At 40.3% G+C, this 22,495-nt stretch overlaps 2 protein-coding genes across 6 annotated transcripts in view; both read left to right on the top strand.

Annotated features, from left to right (window-relative positions):
• LOC113029328 (enhancer of polycomb homolog 1-like) overlaps positions 1–14,880 on the top strand; it is a 36,706-nt gene extending 21,826 nt beyond the window's left edge. For 3 of the 4 annotated variants that reach the window (XM_026180157.1, XM_026180158.1, XM_026180155.1), the window contains exons 9-14: positions 146–294; positions 1,848–2,260; positions 9,784–9,908; positions 10,351–10,498; positions 11,082–11,493; positions 13,194–14,880. In XM_026180157.1, coding sequence (XP_026035942.1) covers positions 146–294; positions 1,848–2,260; positions 9,784–9,908; positions 10,351–10,498; positions 11,082–11,493; positions 13,194–13,266 — 1,320 coding nt within the window. In that variant the 3' untranslated portion in view covers positions 13,267–14,880. Of the gene's footprint in view, positions 1–145; positions 295–1,847; positions 2,261–9,783; positions 9,909–10,350; positions 10,499–11,081; positions 11,529–13,193 lie in introns of all 4 variants that reach the window. The other variant, XM_026180156.1, reaches the window with a different exon arrangement.
• Positions 14,881–21,483: 6,603 nt separating this feature from the next.
• Positions 21,484–22,495, top strand: part of LOC113029322 (collagen alpha-1(XVIII) chain-like) — a 130,292-nt gene continuing 129,280 nt past the window's right edge. For both annotated transcript variants that reach the window (XM_026180149.1, XM_026180147.1), the window contains exon 1: positions 21,484–21,648. In XM_026180149.1, coding sequence (XP_026035934.1) covers positions 21,635–21,648 — 14 coding nt within the window. In that variant the 5' untranslated portion in view covers positions 21,484–21,634. The remainder of the gene's footprint in view (positions 21,649–22,495) is intronic.

Raw genomic sequence — 22,495 nt, 5'->3', positions numbered from 1 at the left:
ACAGGCTGGCCAGTCTGGCTGCTCTCTCTTCCACACTCTACTGGACAGAACAATGCAATAATGAAATCACCTGTTTTATTTTCAACTTCTGTTTGTTCTCAGATCTAATCGTTTTTTGTTTTTTTTCCCCTTTATCTTCCCTCAGTATCGTCCAGACGAGAGTGGCAGCTGGCCCTGGGTAAGCCCGTCAGATGGTGGGCTCGGCGATCCACGCTTCCGCTACTGTCTGACCTCGCTGAACATCCCAAGGCGCTGCATAGGTTTGTCAAGGCGCCGTGTGGCCAGAGGCGGCAGGTGAGTTCAGTCTGGCTGTTTGTTACAGAGCCTTTGAGGGTCATGCATGTGTTGATCATTTGGGTAAATCAACCCGCCCCACCCCACTCTAACAAAAAAGAAAAAACAGTGTTATTTCTTTAATTATTTTTGCGAAGCACTTCATCCCTTGTTGCTGACATGAAGAACAATAAGGGTGACACGAAGGTATTACTATTCATGGTTTTCATGATGTACCAACTTCTCCAAATTCTGGAGAAATTAAATATGAAATGTGTTTAGGAATGTTGCCAGTATCAAATGGAGCAGAGGAAATTGAGCCAAGTGTTAGCTGTCACTGCCAAGGTTGTTTACCATTCCAACTCTTTGGCAGGTTACCAGCGACCGTTTGGCAGGCACATTTTATTATAAATATCAAGCTGGCAGGTGAAATGAACATGACAGTCCCATTTTAGGATTTACCTGTCACTGTAGCATGTGTTTAGTTTAAAAAACAAAACTTAAATGTGCCCTGCAGCCTTTTCTGATATCTCCTCAGTATTTACACAGACAGTTAAATACACCGAGCTGGGTAGCAGCTTCCTCAGTGCCAGGTGTGAAAGAGACCAAACGAGGGTCACACAGTATCTGCTCCCCGGGCACACATGAGATAAGCAATGTTCTGTTTGTGTCTGCAGTGACCTTATCAACTTCCCCAAGGGAGATTGAAGGATTCCTCTAGCTCTGAATTGAAACATCTTTTCAGTATAATGTACTATGGTAATACTTGATCGTGTTAGGAAGCATGGAAAGTGGGTTAACAATAGTGTGGCTGTGGGGTTTGTAATGTCAGTGACGGTTCAGTTGTTTGCCTTGTTTTGTTTAAGAGGATGTGTGTAGGTTGATAAAGTTTTGTTTTTTTTAAGAAGATATTTTGTAACAAACACTCTTTAAAGGTGTTAAATTGTTTTAAAGTTGGAATGGTCTCAAATGTTTTCATTCACTTTTTAACTATACATTAAAAACACAAAGAACTGATTTGATTATGTTCAGTTTTAATGTGTATTTTAACTGCAAGTTGGTCTTAAACTTCAAATAAAGTGTTATTTAAAAAAATAAACTCTTAACTAAAACCTGTAAGACATACGTATAAATTGTAGTACTGTGCTTCAGTGCATTATGTTTTGGGTTGTTTTCTGACATTTCAAGCACAATTTTAAATATTATAACATCTTAAAATGTCTCTGTATGTTTTTTACTAGGGCTAGAACATGGCCTTGCAGTTTGAGTGATAAGGCTGTACTTCTAACAGCAGTTGTCTCATTTTTTGCTAAATATTACCCAGCTGAACCTATGAAGTAATAAGCTAGACTTATGTCATTACAAAAGTATTCTGTTTTTCTCATGAAATAGCCCACTATATGAGGTCCTCTCCAGTGAACATTTTTATTGTTTCACAGGGAAATGCTTCACTCAGTGCAGTCATTATCGTAGGACCTTGATGTTGTGCTGTTAATGACTAAAGCATGTTTTTCATGTAAACAGACCTTTAATGACTGGTAGTAAAAAGCTCACGTAACATGTTGATGTTTTAGGATCTTGTTGGACAGAGCGCACACAGATGTAGACAACATCTGCCAGAGCCTGGACTCTGACCCAGAGCCCGAACCACTCGCCTCACCACTTCCAAGCTCTCCGCTCCACATCTCCAACGCCAGTACCTCAGAAACCAATACCTCGGACCCAGCCAGCTCCTTCCACCTTCCCCCATCTTCATCACCCCTGTCGTCATTAAAACCGAAGGACCTCAGCCAGATTCTTTTGAACATTAAATCTTGCCGCTGGAGGCACTTCAGACCACGGACGCTATCTCATCACCCTTTGGGTGGAGATTTGTCACGCAGAGGATTTAGGGATTTTAGCTGGACTGTGTCGGGACTAAACCGAACCCTGTCTGGAGGAGCCAGCGCCCAGAATCGCATTGGGCCAGCCACCACTCCTGTAAATGGTAAGTCACTTGTTTATTCTACCATGCTGGTTATTATTTTTTAGGGATAGGTTTACATTACTCAGTCACAAGTGTCCCTACGCATCCAGTTAAATAACATTAGTTGTCTACATGGCTATAAAAAAAGTATACTGAAAGGTTTAAATCCCAAATGTGGGACTCTCTGGGAAGGCTGTTTTCACTTTGTGTTTATTGTCATAGCTCTGAGTGGAAGATGGTAAAACACTGAATTGTGTGTTCGAAGAAATTGGTTCATCTGAGTAAAATATACATTTGTAAGACAATCTTTAATTGGAAATAGGCCAGCACATAAAATGTACAGGCAAATTTTGTTTTCGGAAATGTGTTGCTGGCATCAAATTTTTTTAAAAAACAGTAAAATGTTGGTTTTGGAGCCTTGGTACCACTGAGGATCACCTCATCTTTAAACAGTGCTTGCTTGGAGGGCGCTGAAATGAGAAAACCAATTCTTCTAGTTTTGAAAGCAGTGTGTTATCAAATGCTGGTGTAGATACAGTGCTATGCTGTCATGTAACTTCATTACTGAAATTTTGGACTGTGGAATAATAACAGATCTCGTGGGCCATTCAGTGTCCAGTTTTTATGCAGACAGTTTTCCTTTTTAAACCTTAGTCTTACTTAAAATGAACTAGGGCCTATTGGAGACTGTTGTACATCTATGCTTTGTTTTTCTTTGCATGGTAAACATTTCAGTTGCGTTCAGTGATCCACTGTGTTCACTGACAGTGGTTTTCAGAGAGGTCCAGGAATAGATTTTTCACTACAGAACCTGCGTTAGTTTCCAGCTTTGGCTGCTGCATCCAGAGATTTATTTATTTTTTGTCTTTTGGTGTGCATTACACAATGTTGCTATTGATTTTTTTGTTTGTTTGGTTTTTTTTGCCAATGATCAAACTTTTTTTTTTTTTTTTTTTAAGTGTTTTGAAGTTTTACGCTATGTCCCAACAGTTCTATAAACGCATTCTGTGCTCAAACGAAGTTTATTATGGCATCAGGAGTGTGCAGCCACTGCTAGCTCCATGTCACAACTATAAACACATCATTTTGTATTTTACTTACACACACACACACACACACACACACACACACACACACACACACACGAAGAAATACAGTTTTGTTTTCAGTTAATTTTACAGCTGCTTTAATTATGGGTGTTCAGTCATCTTCTAAGAATCTGGAGACTTGTTTGGAGTGGGGTTTGTAGAGCACCGTGCTGTACTTTATGGTTGTTTTCTTATTGCTTCTTGATTTTTGTCAGTTTTCAGCTCATCTTGTGTTTACAAAAACACATCCTGCAGAATTGTTTTTCTGGGTTGCTCATGGAGCAGTGCAGTTAGGTTTATCCACGCATAATGCAACAATAATGGTGTTAGTTGGCATTTATTTTGGGATGTGACCTGTGTAACATTTTTTGATGAGGCACCTTAAAGGTAGATTGCGCTGCTCATGCCTAGTAAAATCACAAACTTTGTACTTTCGTTCCCCCTTTCCTTTTCATACATAAAATGATATGTTCCCCTAGCTTGGGGGATTCACTTAGAACATGGCTTTTTCTAAACAGATTTGGAATATCCTGTGAAGTGAATCAATGCTGGAGATAGGAAAACAGGGTGGTGATTTCAGAGACTGGGTAACAATTTAACCCTTTACAGGCGATCGGAGCGGACACGCTCCATTTTGCGTAACTATTTTTAAATCCCGGTAGCACTGCAACCACGTAAGCTAGTGCAATAATTTTTTTTGCATATGAAACCGGAGGAGTTGTACTTACATCTTATGCTATCAGCTTGTCCTAGGTCACAATTTCCTTCCACATATAGCTTTGCAAAAATGCATAAAAATCACTTGCAGCAACAAAAACATGATATTCCAGAAACACGCTTCGCCGATCCGATCAGCTGTTTGTAACACTTCCTACGTCCATCAGCGCGAACTATCACATGACCGCATGACCTGCCCGAAACCGGAAGTGACGTCATTTTGCGGAAATGTAGTTTTTTTTTTTTTACGATCGGGGCCTTATGAGCCTATACTTGTGTTTTAAAAAGTTATGTTTGAGTTTATGACTTTCTGTGTCGTTTCTGGGATGCTTAGGACTCATATTGCACTGCTGGAAATAGTTTATTTTGATGCATATGCTGTTATTTTGCAAATTTGCACTATAATATTTATTTTCGTTTTTCCTGCAGTATATAAAAATTGGTGCATTTCAAAAATAAAACTATGAAGACACTCAAAATAAATTTCCTGTGGTGGGAAACTAGTTTGTGCAACTTTTTTGTATTTACAGTTTTGAGGGATAAGCCTCTTAAATTTCTCTAACTAGAAATATATGTTAAAAAAACAAAAACGATTTTCAATTTTTTTTGTAGTTTATTGCACTTTTTTGCAATTTATGTAATTACTATGCACCTAATGCAGACATATTATTAAAGTTTGGGCTATAATGGTTGTATTGATGTATAGCAACTTGAAATGCTCCCAAAAATGGCTACACAGCATGTAAAAATATAATATAAGCTCTGGCGGACTTGGTTCTATGGTAGGTCTTAAAGGGTTAAAGAGGATATGAATTTACCAGAAGCCTGGCTTGACTTAGTTTACACTTATTTGTTTGACAGTACTGGCAAGTTAAAGAGGAAACTCTTATTGATTTTATTGTGTAACGACAAAAATTAAGCACAGATGAAACCAATTTTTCCTCCATGTCTTCTCAACATTTCGTCTGCCTTTACAAAAAAGGAAAGCAATGAGACTGCCAGGTTACTTACTCACTATCACCAGTTCACTGTTTTGCTGTTCAGCCCTCACAGCTCCTGACAGTGCTTATATCTGTAAAGGATGCTGTAAACAAGTACGGTCAACTCAGACAGATACTCCACCTCTCTCTGTGATGGGACATTTTAGATAAGCAACATGTAAAGTTTAGTCAGCTGAAAGCTGTGAGGAGCAGTGCAGTCCTGCAATACTTTGGTGTAGGAAATAAGTGGTTGTCTGGCAGCTGTGTCAGAATGAGCTGACATGTAAGAATTTGGCCCAAGCAGATTTGTTCAGACATTAAGCGTCATACATTGCAAAAAATCCTCAGTTTAAGAGGGGACACAAATTCATGGGGCTTGTGTGCTCATATTGTCGGTCAAAAGCCCGGATAAATGGGAGTGTTGCGTCAGAAAGGTCATCCAGTGTAAAATCTGTGCCAAACTAAACATGTGGATCCATCTACTGTGGCTGTCCCTTTAGTAAATAAAGAAAGAACCAAATTTCTTTATATTTTAAATATAATTTTAATTTAAAATAAGTCTGGTATCCCCTGCAGGGTGTAGCCTCCCTCACCCTGTGACTGGGATAGGCTCCAGCTTCTTTGTGACCGAGAGTAGGATGAGTGGTTAAGGGAGAGTGAAATAAATGGATAAAATACAGACGTTGGGGAGGTGGGGCGCACAAGGTTATCTGGTAAGGAGCTGGTTCCTGACCAAGCAAGGGCATGAGGGCACCTGTTAGTCTAGCTCAGGGGTGTCAAACTCAAATACACAGTGGGCCAAAATTCAAAACTGGAACAAAGTCACGGGCTAATGTTAATATTTATTGAAATATATTTATTCCTCCAGATATAAGAATGAATCTTTTCTTATGGACTCAAACACGTTTTGCTGAAAAACTGAATATGGAACAAGCAAAGCTTAATACTAAACAATATATCTATTAGCTGTATAATACCAGTAGGCCAGCTCTAATAGTAATTTGGTATGGCTTTGCGGGCCAAATGTAATTAGGCTGCGGGCCAAATTTGGCCCGCGGGCCAGAGTTTGACACCTATGGTCTAGCTGATCTATGAATCATTTTATTGACCCAAAATTAACTAAATAGTTGAGTTAGGGTTTTCAGAGAGGGGCAAAGACACACTATTTTATAGGACAAACTTCCTAAAAGCAAGTAGTGAACATTTGTACCAAAAATTCAGCTTTTTTTTTTTTTTTTTTTTTTTTTTCAATTATTCAAAAACAAAATCTTATTTTTAATTAAAATGTATTTTTTGCCCAGCCTTTGCTGCCACCTTTGAAAAACTTGAAATGAAATGATGTTGATTGTGTGCATGTCCACAGCATGGAGTCATGAGGTGGCAGTCATGTAATTGGATAGCCTGTAATTGGTGGATATCTGAGAAGCTATTTAGCTTCAGATAATAACTGTAAACTACATTTTTTTTGGGGGGGGGGGTTGTCTTCTCTTATTAAGCATTTGAGCTCATTCTTTCAAATCATTGAGCCATAGTTTAAACATGAATAGAGATTTTGCTGTTTACTAGGGCTGGGCCATATTATACCGTTCACGGTAATACCTAATACATAATGTTAGGCAACGATAGGAAAATGAAATATCGCGATAGAATATGAGTAAAACGCGCATGCGCAGTGCCTTTGTTTTCATACGCACATGGCCGATTGTTGAGTGAAACAGATGAGCCAGAATTGGTTTGTAAAAATGGTGCAACTTCAGTGATGTGGAACTGGTTTGGTGTTTGTCCGTCAGATACACGACAAAGCACATTTTTTTTTTGCAGAACATGCAAGCGGCCGTCGTTATTGCCGTGTTTGTCGGACTAAGATGCTCTTAAATCTGGGAGTAATCTGGGTCCTAAACTCCGTCTTTTTCAGGTCAAACGAACACTGCAGCATCACTGAGAGTTAAAAACTGTCTAAATTCTTTCATCTTTAATAAAACGATCAGCATTGCTGCTTTACCAGGTGTAACTATGAAGTTTAACTTCCAGGCATCCATGAAAACAAAATTTATTACATTTAACGGAGTTAGAAGTTAGCAGGAAGCTAGCGGAAGTTAGCTCGCTAGTTTCGCTAGTTACCTAAGCATGATATAGCACGTTCTGACTGAGAGATATCTGAAAAAATTCAAACGTACAGCTCTGCTATCACTTCCAACATAAATGAAGACAGAAAACTAAAAAGCAGTGACGTTTGTGGGGTTACTAAAGTTGGGCTAGCTGATATATAATGATGTGCTACGTGATCGCTAGCGACACAGCTATGTTAGCATAACATAAACAGTGAAGCTGGAGGACGAACACTAACACTTTTCCACTTATAAAAGTTAACGTTAAGGTTCCTGATAGTTAGAGACAAATGCAATCGCATGGCAGGATGCTGTAAACGGACCAAACTTCAGTCAGGAGAACAACTGAGATAATCCATCCACAATACAAGGTTAGTCATTAAAGATGAAGAAAGCTAATCTTTTCAGCTGCTTCCAACGACCAACACGTTGTTTTACATAGAAATGAAGGTGCTGAAGTAAGAACAAGCTGAAACAACACATTTCTAAGCAGATGTTGGGTTTAGCGTAATTTTTTAATCTGGCTGATCTCTTTGGCTGCTGATAGCCTGCAGGCATGTCAAAAGAGGGAAATAGTGTTTGGTTTACTACATTAAAAAAAAAAAAAAAATCTTTAGATACTTCATATAACATTATTAATAAAGTAACTAAAACATGATTCCATATTGTTACAATTCAAGCTACTCCCGCCTTTTTAGCAGACAAAAGAAAAACGTAGGCGGCCAGTAAACCCGATCTGCTGGTCGAATTCATCTGCTCAATGAATTTAAAATAAATTACATATACATGCAGCATTTATTTATTTCAACATCATTCAAGAATGATTGTTAATACAAGCAGTTACAGACAACTTGGCTTTCTGCAGATGTATATAAAATGTAGTTCCTTTGGGGGGCTTTTAGAGAGAACAATCCAAAGGTTTGGTTGGTGTAGGCGTCTTGCCACAGGGTACAGAAAAATGTATAATAAGCTAGAAAGACCAGTTTGAAGGCCTCTCAAACACAGTCACACAATGGTTTATGCTCAGGGGGCATGACTGTACATTTCAAACCTGTATATGCACAGTGATATAAGGTTCATGCTAGCAGGGCTTGTGGCCACTTCGTGAGCTTGCACAGAGCTCAACAGTGTACGACACTGCACTGTGACCAAGAAGGTGTCAAGCTAGGACAAGAATAACAATAGCAAACAGGGATATATTTCATGTTTTCATACATAGTTTGTTTTACACTGTATTGTAAACAGTAGAGCAGGGCGATATGGCCAAAAATATTTATCACGATATATATTTGAAAATTTGCGATAACGATATAACTGACGATATAATTGATGCGAGACAAAATGCAACTCCACAACATTACTAGCGCAAAAAGACAACCTTCCATTTATTTTCACTTAAACAAGAAGCTGGTTTTTATGTACATTAAAGCTTTATAAAAATGTAACAGTGCAAATGCAAATTCCTTGCTGAAAGTTTAACCAAAAGGCATTTCCAGTAGAAATGGGCTGACATATACTGAGCATAACCATGTATAATATCCACTGAAATTAAAAAGGTGCTTTGCAACATTAAACTGTAGTGTGCAGTACGTATTTTTCGGACCATAAGGTGCACAGGATTATAAGGCACATTAAGCGAAACAAAGCAGTCAGATAAATCAAACTTTATTAAACTCATTCTTCTTGCTTCCTCCACTTCTGTACCATTGATTCATTAATGTTGAATTCTCTGGCAGCTGATCTATTCCCATGTTGTTGCAGTATATTAAGCATGTTGATGAAGTGGCTTGATAAAGGATTGTTATTGGTGGCCCCTTTTTCTGACTGATGCTAGAAATTTCACAGCTTTAATCTGGGACTTTAAGAGAAACCACAGTCTTTAAATAAAACTATGGTATGCTGCTAAATTAACCATCTATTAACTTTACAAATGGACAAACTGATAGCTCTTGCTGCATAGCACCTATAGTTAGCTGTTTTAAATTTGCCGTATCTGCTTGCTGCTATCATAACAAATTATTTCCACAAAGGCTGACAGAGCACATTAATCCACATGTTTAATTTGTTACTGATTTTTATGCCAGATGAGCTTCCTGTCGCAGCTCTGCCAATTATCTGAGCCTTTAACAGGCACCAGGAGTACACTAGCTTGTGACTCCCAGAAGCTGGGTGTGTTACTGTTGGGTAGCTGCTAAAAGTGGCTACCTTGTATGTATGCACCAGCCAGGGTAAACATTATGGATAAGTGTTCATTAAAAGGAGTTGAAACAGGAGTAGTGACCTCTTGTGTTGTTTAGCATTGTAAAGGTGAACTACTGCAGTTGCTAGTGAAGGGGGACTGTGTGCCTGCCTGTCGGCAGCAGTGTTAGCTGAAGTTGTGTGTAAGCTGGAGGAGGCAAAGACAGCACTGTTGGTATCAATACTGTCACAAATGAGTAAATAATCCAATAGTAAGCATTTTCAGGATCAATTTTTATCTGGGAATTGATTTAACAACCATAATCTGCTTGCTGACAGCTGGAGCATAAACACACACCCTTAACAGTCCTGCAGTCTTTACTGCTGTGTAGAAGCCAATCCAAGGAATGTTGAAGCGAAAAAGCGCATTTTCCCCCATCCTGTTTTTCACCCTTGCCTTTTCTCTCACACAGTGTTCACGGCTGAGCAGTACCAGCAGCACCAGGAGCAGCTGGCCCTCATGCAGAAACAGCAGCTGGAGCAGAGCGAACAGCAGCAGCAACAAGCCAATATTGTTCCTACAACTACCAACACACAGGTCAGTGTAGACTAATACCCTTTCTGTACCTTTTTATTGTAGTAGACTCAGGTAGCTGTCCAGTATTAAGAAGGCAACGGGATTAGGAGGAGGTGGTATTACCACAGAAGTGTAATATTCTGTCCAGAATTGCTGGGATGATTCTCAACACTTGTGTCATTCTCTGCAACCAAGTGGCACATTTAAAATGTGCTTTTCTGGCCAAGTAGTCAAACTAAATGAGCCAGACTTCTCCCACTGATTTACAGCTGAAGGTCACTTCCCTCATCCTTAGGAAGTGGGACACATCCTCATTCCCACGAGCAGCATTAATGCCCTTAGCTGATTTGGCCACAAAAGTGCTGAGCTCAGTTGTTTCAGCAGTTTCATACATTTTAACACAGGAGTCAAGCATTTGGCACAGACCCACGTTTTCTTTTTTCTACATGTCTCTGGTTTCCAGGCGCTCATATCCAAGACATTAGACCAGGCCAGCGCCCAGTTTGCTGCTTCAGCCCTCGTCACCACGGATCAGCTGCTGGCTTGTAAGTCCAAAGAGGACCCAGTACCGGTAGTCACGAGTGGAGTCAATGGGATCCTCCCAGGTGCAGGTGAGTGACACAAATATGTAGTCGCTATGTGCATATATCTTTATGTTAAAAGGAGCATGAGCCTTGGCCTTAAGACAACAATTCTGATGGCTAAAGATCCAAATGGGACACAAAAAAAAAAAAAAAAAAAAAGGAGCATGAGCCAAAGATCTGAGGGACAATTTCTAGGATACATAATAGTTGGAGAGACCAATTTAAAGTAATGTCTTTAGGGCTCAATTTTTGGAAATACTTGGTTTAGATTGTGCATTCATGTCACCTCAGAGGCTGGGGAGAAAAAACAAGCCCAAAAAAAAAGCAAACGACGACAACAAAAAAATAACGCTGCCAACAGCCTCACAATTACCATAGTGTTGCATCAGCACCTCTGACAGTGTCAACAAACTTAACATAAGCTTCAGAGAGATGGAAGTTATTGCAGCACTGTTGGTTAGGGTTGCATTAGATTGTGCAGGTGCACCTCTGATCCAAAAATGGTATTTTGCCATTTCACAGGGAACTTTATAGCTCCAGGTTTGTGTGGCTGCCTGACTACATTAGCTGTTATCATTTGCATTCATGAGACCTTTTCTTTATCCACCAGGTGTTTTCAAAGGTTTGCACCTATCCAGCACAACAGCAGCCCATCACCAGACCAACCAGACGACGCACACTACCACCACCGCAGCCCCCACTTTCCTCCAACCTTCCTCCAACTCGGCCACCCCTTCGCCCGCAAATGCCGTCCCCACCTCCCTCAACTCCAACCCCGGCGCTCATGCAGCAGCGGCACTGGGGCTCCTGGGGTGCAGCGCTGCCAGTGCCACCCCTGCCACCACTCAGGTCCTCCTCGGGAACAACATCTGTCTGGGCGTGTCGTCGGCCGCCAGCCTGGCTGCACGCCACATCCCCCGGACCCTTGGCAATGTGCCATCCTCTGCCTTAAAGCTGTCCACCACCACCAACTTGCAGATCCCCAAAGTATCTGGAGCAACATCCATGGACATGAGCTCCAGGTGAGGCTTTGCTCAGCATTTCTAATATGTGGCAGGTAAATATAAGTTTGTTTTTTACTAATCTTTATTGTTAAGCTTAAGGGAACTGGGATAATGCTGAGTAAGCATGAAATTGCTAAGTTCTGTTATATGTACTGTACTTACGCTGTGCCCTATAAGAACCATTGGACAAATGTCCCACATGCCTCCATAAAGAAAGATACACTTGTTGAATATGATCACTGTGTGAGATTGTGGCAGTCATGTATGGGTTTGGGTTGAAGCCAAAAAAAATCAATTAAAATACTACCACGTCCAGCTATCTTTATGAGAACCATTTTTAGTTTTGTGATTACATTTAGTTCAACGTCTTTTTTCACACAATTTCAAAAGCCTGATTAAGTGCTAACACTTGAAGAAAAGGAGGGTTTAGGTCAGGGCAGTAACTCTCATGCTGCCCTGACCTAACCCCTTCAGAAGCAAAACATTTTTACGCCCCACCCCAACAAATTATTTCCTCACTCAAGCTGAGTTTTATTTTTATTTTTTTAAAGAAGAAGAAAAAAAGACCTCAGTGCAGTAGTATGTCATGTTTAATTCCCCAAGAAATTTTTCTCCATTCAATTTTTTTTGTCATCCCCCATCTGTTGGTGCCTCAAAGCTTGAGAACTCCTGGGTTAGGGTAAGGGTTTATCCCTACATGCTCATGCTCAGTTCTTTTTAGCCCCCATGAAAGAGGTTTTGACTTTCCATTCAGGGGAATTTAATTTTGTTCAGGACATGAAGTGACATTAACAGGCCCCTTGCCTTAACTGCATATTGACTAATGAGGCTTACACGTGTCCAGTCATCTCCAATACACAAGAAAATACCAGCGTTTCCCCAGCACTGACTGGGGAAACACTGGTAACAGAGCCCAGAGAATCTTTAGCCAAAATATGACAATTGCTGATCTAAATATCATCAGATAGGCAGCTGGACAGACTTCTTGAAATATTAGGCAGATTTGGCACTCAGAGGTTGCATATTGGATCAATCTGAGTAAAACTCGCTGCTGATAACTACATAGATGACAGTTGGTCACATTTGTAATATCAGTCAGCACTATTCGTTGCTTCAGTTCAAAACTCGAGTCGGAGTTACAAGTTTTTTTTAAAATATTTTGTTCCCCCCTGTTGTTTTATTGGCGTAGTTGCCACATCACTTCCTTCCGTCCTGCCTGTACACACCCTTTCAGAGTTAAAGGATTTCAGCATCATTACACTTTGTGGCATTGCGTTCTGTTCATTTTGTTGTTGTTGTTTTGACTGACTTCACACTGTCACAATCTTTAATTAATTTACAGCAGAACCAAAGCTGCCCAGACACAACATAAACCTACCTGAATTGAAGAAACATAAACATGCATAGAGGAAGAGATATTTTGATATGTATTCATTCAGTCATCACATATTACACAGACTGTACAAAACAACTCACAAGAGACTTTATTGTAAGATTGTCAGTGTTGCAGAAGTCTCAGATTTACTTTTATATCATGTTTGTTTCGAGATAAGCGCTAAAGCTTTTGCATTACGAGACACAATCCCTGGTTTAAGTAGTCAGCTGGACCTGGCAGATATGACCAAAATAACTGCCAGCAAGCCACAAGTGGCACATAAAGTGTGTGGGAGAAAAGTTTGAAGAACAGCAGGGATTAATGTTTTTCTTTGTCTCCACAGGGAAAATCACGATGAAGAAAAGCCAGCACTGAACAATATAGCAGACAACACAGTGGCCATGGAGGTGACGTAGTAGCGGTGCAGCAAATAGTCCGCTCTTTAGGTGCTGTGCATCGTAGCATCGGGAATGCAAAAGGGACGGCAGGACTCGGACTCGCAGACGGGACGTGTGGCCGCGGCCGCTCGCAATTCTCATCTCTCTCATACTTTTTAAACCTTTTCTTTCTTCCCTTTTGGTTTTTTTTTTGTTACTGTTAAAAGTAAAATATTGACACCTGTAAATTATGAATATGGCAAAGTTAGTATCTGTACAGTAACTTCATATTTGTAATATCCTCCCCACCACCCAGTGTATATATACTACTTGAATACAGAACTGTCCATTTTTGATGTTTTGCACTTGGGAGTCAAAGGAAAAAAAAAAAGTGAGCCAAGTAACTTGTGGCGAGTGTGAGAGACGTGCGAGTTGTATAGAGAAGAGTTTTATTACATCATGTGCATGGTGCGGAGCCTGCTGTTTTTATCTATTTATTGTGCTGTGTTTACAGTTTCTTTGTTTTGTTTTTTTAATTTTTGTTTTGTTTTGATTTTTATTTGTACACTGTACCTTTTGTTGGTTCCTGTGCTGTAGTAAATGTTAGGTAGCTACGGACTCCTGGGTATTTTTGTATATTGTGAACACAAAGCAGGTCTCACCCCCCCTACAAACACACACACACAGATTTATTTTGGCTCCCCGTGCTTCTCTCTGTGGATCGTGTTAAAATCAGTGGTGACATACATACAGACAGACCTGGAGGCCAGGAGAAGTGGGTGGAGGAGGTGGTTGAAGAGGAGGTGGTGTGGTTCCCTCATGGAGAGGCACTCCTCTCTTCAGGGGGCTTCCATTAACATTATCCCAATTACAAGTAACAAAACAGGGATGAAGTCTCTTCCCAGAAGCTTCTGCCGCTTCTGATTTAAGCACTATTGTATTTTTTCTTTTTTTGATGGTTTTGATGAATATCAATGCTGCTTTTATATTTTGTTCTTTATGGGGTTGTCCTTCATTTTCATGCAAGCGGAGTCCCCCGTTTTTGTATTTGTTTTATCCCACAAACATTTTTATGTAAAAGAAAATCAGTTATTTTTGTATTTTTTTTTCTCTCTCTTGTGGTAAACTTGATTGTAAGCCTTCGTTCATTGAAAGACTTCATTCTTTTGTTTGTTTGTTACTTGTTCATGCATAGGTGATAAGGGAGGTGAATGGACAGTAATCGCTGTACGTGTTTCGTCATTCCAGTTTTTAATAACAAAAAATGCTAATGAAGGGGCAGAGAGTTGTGAGAAAGCATCTGTTCTCTCCTCTCTTCCCTTTTCTTCAAGTTCTTTTTTTTTTTGTTTATTTCTTTTTTCTTTTCTTTTTTTTCTTTGAAAAAAGAATCTCCAGACGGCTGCAAGGCCAAAAACCACAAGTATTGGGTGCCTTCCTTTGGGGAATTTTATGTTCTCTCTTCTATGAAGAGTTAGGCACAAAGGCAGCATTACTTAGTAGTGCTTCTCGTCTTTGTCAGAATCTGAATGCCCAGTCCAATGGCAGGATATATCCTTGAGGTTTACTTGTCCCACCTGGAGGCTGAAAAGACTAAAAAAATGTGACAAAACTCTCACTAAAATAAGACAATAAAGCCCAGGGCATTAAATGTGATTTGTTCAGACCCTTCTTTTATATGTGTGTGTCTGTGTGGGTGTTTTCAAGGTTGCCAAACTGTACAGATAATACAAGTGAGGTTAACTTTGGTTTATCTGCGAGTTTACTTGTACATGGTCAGAAATGTAAAGGGTATACTTAGGCACCCACTATCAGGTCTAAAACAATTGTGACACTGAATTCCTCAAGCAGTTTCACTGGTATTTACATTGGAAGTCTTACTGAACAGTATGTTCAAATTACACATATATGAATGTCATAAATAATGTAGGATATTAGTAGTTTGATATTTAAGCTCTGGCTATATAAGTCGGCCACGCCAATGTTTTACCCATGTTTTAAATAAAGTCTTTGGGTTAAAATTTAAGTCAAATTACTAAAACTGACTTGGATCTTTCAAAAATACTCATTACTTTATTCTGTTGCATGTAAGGAAAGATTGATAGCTCTCACAAGTGTGATTCTTTACACTTTAGTTGTGAGATGGGAGTACTGTGCCCCCTCCCCCAAAAAAGCAGTGCCCTTACTTTATTTTTGTTTGGGGTTATTAGTTAGCTTAAACTAATTCTGAAGGTCTTTCAAAGTTTTTCTGTGGACATTGGCTACTTTTTCACTCATTTCAGTTTTTGTACTTTTTTTTTTTTTTTTTTTGTTTTGCTAAGCAACTTAATGCAAACCTATGAATCATGACCGTAAAAGGATGAACCAGTGTCTCCATAAAAAAACCAGTTTTAGATTGTAATCCTTAGCCTGCCAGTAACAAAGTGCCTGTCACAAAACACATGATTTGTTCCCATTTCAGTGTAAAGGCCAACACAGGCACAAAATAGCATTTCTGCACCAACAAGGCCATTCCTGAAGAACTATTAGCCAAAATCCATTATAACCAGTGTTGGGAAGGTTACTTTTAAAATGTATTCCACTACAGATTACAGAATACATGCCCCAAAATGTATTTTGTAACGTATTCCATTACGTTACTCAATGAGAGTAACGTATTCGGAATACTTTGGATTACTTAATATATTATCATGCTGTTTACAACTACATGAATGCACTATTGCTGTGTGATTTATTACTTTTACTGAAGGTTATTCGCCATACCAATAGCAACTAGATTTTTAAATCTTAATATAAAATGAGTAACAGTAGGGTGGACATTAGGTAAGCACTTTTTGCAGCAGTCTCATAGAAAACTATTCTATATGAGATTCTATATGATATAAAACAGCTCCGCAGCTCCGAACCGTAAAGGCATAAAACCGTAAAGAGACCTCCGGCTAATACGTCGGGCTCCGTGTCGGGCTCGTAGCCGAAAACTAGCTTTACTTTGTTGTCGGGGTCAACTTTGTATATGTATATATATGTATATATACATTTACATGCTTCCATCTCCCGTTTCTGGTCGGTGACATTTCGTACTTTTCGACTCCTTTTCTCCCTCCTTTGCGCTCACAGACACATAAATGATATGACAGTCCATTCTCCCTGCAGCACGGACTACACTGCCCATGAGGCTACATTCTTTAGGGCTATACCTGTAACACTCTGCCTATTGTCTTCATATTAAATCATTTTTGTGAATCATTTTATAAAATATTTCTTCACATCATTATGTGGGCCGCAAGTAGGGGTGACATGAGAGCTTCTTAATGCGCGTTTTGGTTTGTTTTCCACCAGCATGGACACCAAAAACAGAGTTCATAGCCTTATGAAACAGGAAAATACAGCTGTGTAATCCATTCATTTCAACAAAGTAACTGTATTCTGAATACCACCTTTTAAAATGGTAACTGTAACGGAATACAGTTACTCATATTTTGTATTTTAAATACATAACGGCGGTACATGTATTCCGTTACTCCCCAACACTGATTATAACTTAGCAGTCCAGTGTGACCTTAAAAGATTGGAGGAAAATAGACAGTTGGAGGACAAAAGATGTGTCAGGGGTTAAAAAATAAGCTCAGCAGATGAACAATATCTAAAACTCCTTAAGAAGCGGGTGGCGGGGCAGGGCAGCAAAGACCTGACACAGATCTGACAGATGCATGAGGCCCTTCAGTTGATGTATCTATTGTTCACTGAAGCCTCAGCAGAAATGGTCTTGGTGAATAGGTGATTGTTCTAAACGTCCTCTGGCATTAACATCAGCACAAAAACTGTGTGCCATAAGCTTTAAAGCAAGTGTGGCCACTCTTTCAATGATGAGGATATGCACATCCTGGACGGAAAGGAGCACTGGTTTGTAAAAGGCAGACAGCCACCTCTGAACCAAAGAAGGGGCCTAAGAGTACAATATTTGCCATCTTTTAGTGCTGTGATTGCAGTCATTTCTCCAGTTCTTTGTGAACAGCCCTTGGGATTAATAAGTTGGTTTCACAATAGTTGATGTGCAATCTTGTGGCTCACTGTTATGCATCTATCTTGTTTATAAGGTTGGGGAACCCTCCAGTCACCCAAGTTTAAGAAGTCAATTTGATGAGTATTTATCAGACTGAAAATGTTGCATCCAGATCAATGAAAAAATGAAATAAATATATGTTAGAAATAATTCTAAAAATTGATAAAAGACCAGGATGATCTAACTTAATTTATTATCTAATGAAGTGGATATCTCCCCTTGGTGGATTGCAACCTTAAATCAAAGATCTAGTTTAGCCTGCCCAGGACAGCAGCACCAGGGCAGGGCCAGGCCTTGGTTAAAGAAGCTAAACTGATCTGCCTTCTAATAGGCCCACCAACCACACCAGGGGCTCTGAGAGTTTGGTGCCTTGTAGTTGGGTGGCAGTCAAGGGGCAAAGATCCTTGCAGACTCTTCAGCTTCCAAAACTAGCTTGAGGTACATGGCATTGACTCCTCCAAGGTGATGTTATTCATGCATGTCCTTCGAGGAGGAGGTCCTGGGGCAGACTAAGGAATCACTAGAGAGATCCATAGATCCCCCCCCCCCCCCCCCCCCCCCCCGATGCGTTGAAAGAGGTGCCTAGACTGCTGCCTGCTCTACCCAAACTCGGATTAATGGTAGAAAAGAGATGGATGGATAGATTATCTGGCCTGCTGAGTGGTAATTGTCCAAGCTGAGCTCCAGCTTTGTTTGGTAAATTATATGAAACAAGGACATCCTAACACAGCTGTATATCACTAACTGATAGTGGCCCACCATCTTTTCCAAATATGGTCCCTTCTAACTGAAAACAGGGTTCAAAATGCTAAACCTGAGACATTTGGGAGACACCATCTCTGTTTTTAAGATTTGGTTTCAGATGTTCCTTTTTAATAAAGCTTATATCCTGGCAGTTAACTGCAGGTTTCTTCCTGTTAAAGAGGAGTTCTTCTTCCCCACTGTCACCAAGTGCTTCTGTTGGGGTTCTCTCTCTAATATCATAGACTCTATAAAGACCACTTAAATGGCTTGCTGTGAACTGGCAGGATATAAATAAAACTGAATTGAAAAGCTTCAAAATAGTAGTTCACAAACCAGTGGGTGAAAACCAGAGATGGGCAGTAACACGTTACAAGTTACAAGTAATGTGTTACTGTAATCCGATTACTTTTTTCAAGTAACAAGTAAAGCAAGGGATTACTATTGCAAAAAAGGTAATTAGATTACTGTTACTTTCCCGTAAGCACACTGCGTTACTGTGTTACTAAAACCGTGATTTTTTGCGAGAGTGTCTCATGACAGTGACGTGAGCGAGTGCGACGTTCGTGGCAACAGCTGTGTGCAGATCAATGGATCATATATCGAGTGCGGGAGAGAGTATGAGCGTGCAGCGTTTAAAGCGTGGAAGTACTGACCTTACTTTGAGGTTGATTCCGTAAAAAGTGACAAAAACATTAGCGTTCGCTGTTCACTGCGTGGGAAGAAAACTTCTTTTTACAGCGAAAAAACCTTTTTCCATTTGATTACATTTTATATGATGGATTATGCAGAAAAAGTAGAATTGGGCTGAAAGATCTATTGCTATTAAGGTTGTAAATCATGTTTTTAAACTTTTTGGGGGAAGTAATCAGTAATTAGTTACTGATTACTTTTTTCAAGTGACTTGACCAACACTGGTGATAACACAGTGGCTATGTCGTTGTTTTATATCGTCTATGGTGGGATCACTCTGCAGCATGGTCTCTAGTTACCTTTGCGCAGAGCATATCTAGCTGTTTCCTGTTTTCATGCTAAGCTGATACCTCAGCTACATATTTAATCTTCTCATCTAACCTTTAGCAAGAAGGCAAAGAAGGGGAAATATCACCTTCAAATCTCACCAAACAAATAAGAATACATCTCGCTGGTGCAGAAACGAAAACTGTCTGCAACAGCTTCAGTCGACTCAGCGCCCCTTCCTTTATTTACAGTTGGCTCTTTATCAGCGTTCGAGCATGAATAAAACAACACAAATCCAGCGTAGAAACTCAGCAGTGTAGATATCTCTTTCTCATCACGGGCCAAATTACTCCCAAGTTTTTCAATTTAGCTGCGCTGGAGCGCTGCCAGCATTATTCAGTCACAGATTACTCAGTTGCAGAATTGAAATCATTCAACAGTGAGACAACTGGCCCAGTGCACAATCTGCAAGGTGGGCGTTAACCCTGCAACATTTCTCCTCATTACTACAGCAAGCATTTTTTTTCTTCTTGCCTTTTTGTGGTGAGACTTGAAATAAAGTTGCTTTTCTCATCAGCTCTGAAATATATCACCAGTGTCATCAGGGGGTGAATAGCTGCAACTGTAGCTCATATCTTGATTTTTTTCCTCCATTAAATTCACTGCACACCCCCCACCCACCACAACCACCGCCCCATGGTGACTTATGTGCATGAGTCTGCAGCTGCTTTTTCAGGAGTAATTTAGTATTTAAGGGAGTAAACCATGTGCAAGGTGACCATGTTTGTTTTGTTTTTTACAGAGGGTTGAGTAATTCATCTTCTCACGTTGCATTCTCAGAAGTTTCAAATTTACAGTTTCCTCACACATTTTGTTTTCTGCCAAATTCCTCTACAGTCATAGCACATCATGGGCAAGCGAGATCTAAAGGGGTGATTGGCGTCACAGTGCTGACAGCACTTTTCAGCTGTTGGCCACCCCTGGATCAGATATCCCCATCAGGGTGCAGGGCCGGGCCTGCTAACACTGCTCACACTTTTTCTGTCTCCCAGCAGACAACAGGTGTAAAGCCGGAGGCAGGAGTTCATGTGGTGGTGACTGACGGTCTGGCTCTGTGAAAAGTGACCCCACTTTCCAAGTAACCGAGAGCATAAAATGACACGCACGCCTAATTACTAGCAGGAACGAGGATGTCAGGATTTGAATCCTCAGTTTAACAGCCAAGCGGCGTTAATGTGGGGAGTTTGTTTTCCCCGCTCTGTGGTGGTTAAAAATACTGATCCCAGTGCTGTGGCTTTAGCCGGAGCCTCTCTTCTCGCTGCAGTTTTTTGAACCGCGGCTGAAGTGCTCAGACCCTCTGAAGAGGAAATGACTCACACAGGCTGTGGACGGCAAAGTGCAGCAAAGTGCAGCAAAGTACAAGAGCTGTCTTTCTAACAGTGGTTCAGAGGAACTAGAGTGTGAAGAGCTGCGTGTGGACGCTCTTAACCACACAAGAGATGGTTTCATTCTGAATGCTGTGGACCTTAGACTGAGTACCACCGCAGCACTAAAGAAACCGCTTCACTGACTTCATCATTATTCCCCGTGCTAGAAAAGGCGGTCAGAGTCTTTTCCATATATAAATCTTATTTTATTTATTTTACAGTTTGATGGTGGTTATATGGTTACAGACAGCTCTTATATGAACACGCTATGGCACATAAATCTTTAGATATCTACAATCTACATGTTGGCTCTCCTAGTTAATGCACTGACTCAGATACTGAATTTATTTCTACATTTCTAAAACAACATCTTTAGGCTATTTCCATCTTTCTGCATCCATCTATTAATTGTTTTCTGTATTTACAAACTACACATCGTTGCTTTGTATTTTGGTAGGAAGATGGGGAATAGCTGCTGTGATTTATTAAAACGTGCAAGCATATGTAGAGAGACAGAATATAATACTTAAACAGAGTTTGCACAATTAAAAAAAAACTTGAAACTCAGTATCTGGTGTGACCACCTTTATTATTCAACACAGCCTGAACTGTCTTTGACATGTTTTCTTGTGATTTTCTTAAGTAGTCTTAAGGAATAGTTCTCCATACGTTTTGAAAGACATTCAAAGCTCTTCTTTAGATGTTGGCTGCCTTTTATTCCATTTTCTCTCAAGTTGATTCAACATGTCTTCAATCATTTGCCTCCTTTAGGGGTCAGAACAGTGGATCATCTGCCTCCATCTCATCCTGTCTTTTTCTGTCAGACCAACTGTCTGCATGTCCTCCTTCACTACAACCACGAATCTTCTCTGAGGTCTTCCTCTGCACATGTCCCAACCATCTCAACCAGGCCACTCATTCTTTTTCAATTTGAGCTGGACCTCTGATGTTCTCATTTCTAATCTTGTTCATCCTGGTCACTCCCAAAGAAAATCTTAACATTATCAGCTCCATTTCCTCCTAGAACATTACAGCTTTCACCGGATTAGCATGCTTCAACTAGGCATTAATAGCAGATGCAGCTGTAACTGATCAGTGTCCATCAGGCCTCACCTGACTGCTAACCAGTGAGCGTTTGTGCCCTTGCTAACTTTGAAGTATTTTAATGGAACGAGCTGGGAAATAATATGAGCTGGTGAACAAGCCATCTAAAACCTTTATGCTTCGATTTTGGTGAGTGAAATTCTCCACCCAAAAGTTCAAAGATTGTTTTTTAATAAAGCCAGCATTGCGAGGCCTAGGTCCATCTGTTTACTGTCTGTGGTGTCATGCTGCAGCAAGACCATGGCAGAATATTGTGGCTGTCTGTTTTGAGAATTTTGGTACAGTGTAAATGATACTGTTCCAACAGCTAACTTTACATTAAAGAAGCGCTTCACACTGCTGCTTTTGCTTTTGCTCCTGTCAAACTGTCAACCTTTGACTGCACCTGATTTCCAGTTTCCATGAACAGGTTGAAATGTGAGAGAGAGGTTGTTGTATTTGGTTGCTCTTCAGGCCTGAAAAGCCAAGGAAGATTTAAAGAAAATTGTAAAAGACCTTTCACGGTGCTTTGCTTGAGTCGGAGAAAAGAAGCTACCCTCAAACACACACACTCATGCAGACGCTACATGCCTCCACAGCCTATACTGCAATCTCTTGTTTCATGCCAGTGGCACAAAGGTCTACAATCACTGCGCCATTCAGGCTGCCTCAGAGTCAATAAAGTCTTGTCTGAATTCGTTCTCGTATCAAACCACAGAGGCTGTATGCTAATATTATCCCTCAGACAGACTTCTTGTTCCAGTGTTTGGCTCTGGCTTAGTGTTTCGCTGTGCCAGGAATGAGCTGCCACTTTGATGACACATTAAAATATTCCAACACGAGAACAGAGAAATCCATCTCCCCACTGAGTGCTGCCACTCGCAGAAAGGCAGATGCATTGTTGAAGGTGACTGTGGGGGAATGTTAATGAGAGATGGGCTTGTTAGGTTTTTGTTTTTTTTTTCCATTATGCATCCAGGGGACTTAGCTTTGAAGG

This window comes from Astatotilapia calliptera, chromosome 9, assembly GCF_900246225.1.
Source record: "Astatotilapia calliptera chromosome 9, fAstCal1.2, whole genome shotgun sequence".
NCBI classification, from domain to species: Eukaryota; Metazoa; Chordata; class Actinopteri; order Cichliformes; family Cichlidae; genus Astatotilapia; species Astatotilapia calliptera.
Note: the sequence above shows the minus strand (reverse complement) of the source record. Positions and strands in the feature narration are given on the sequence as shown.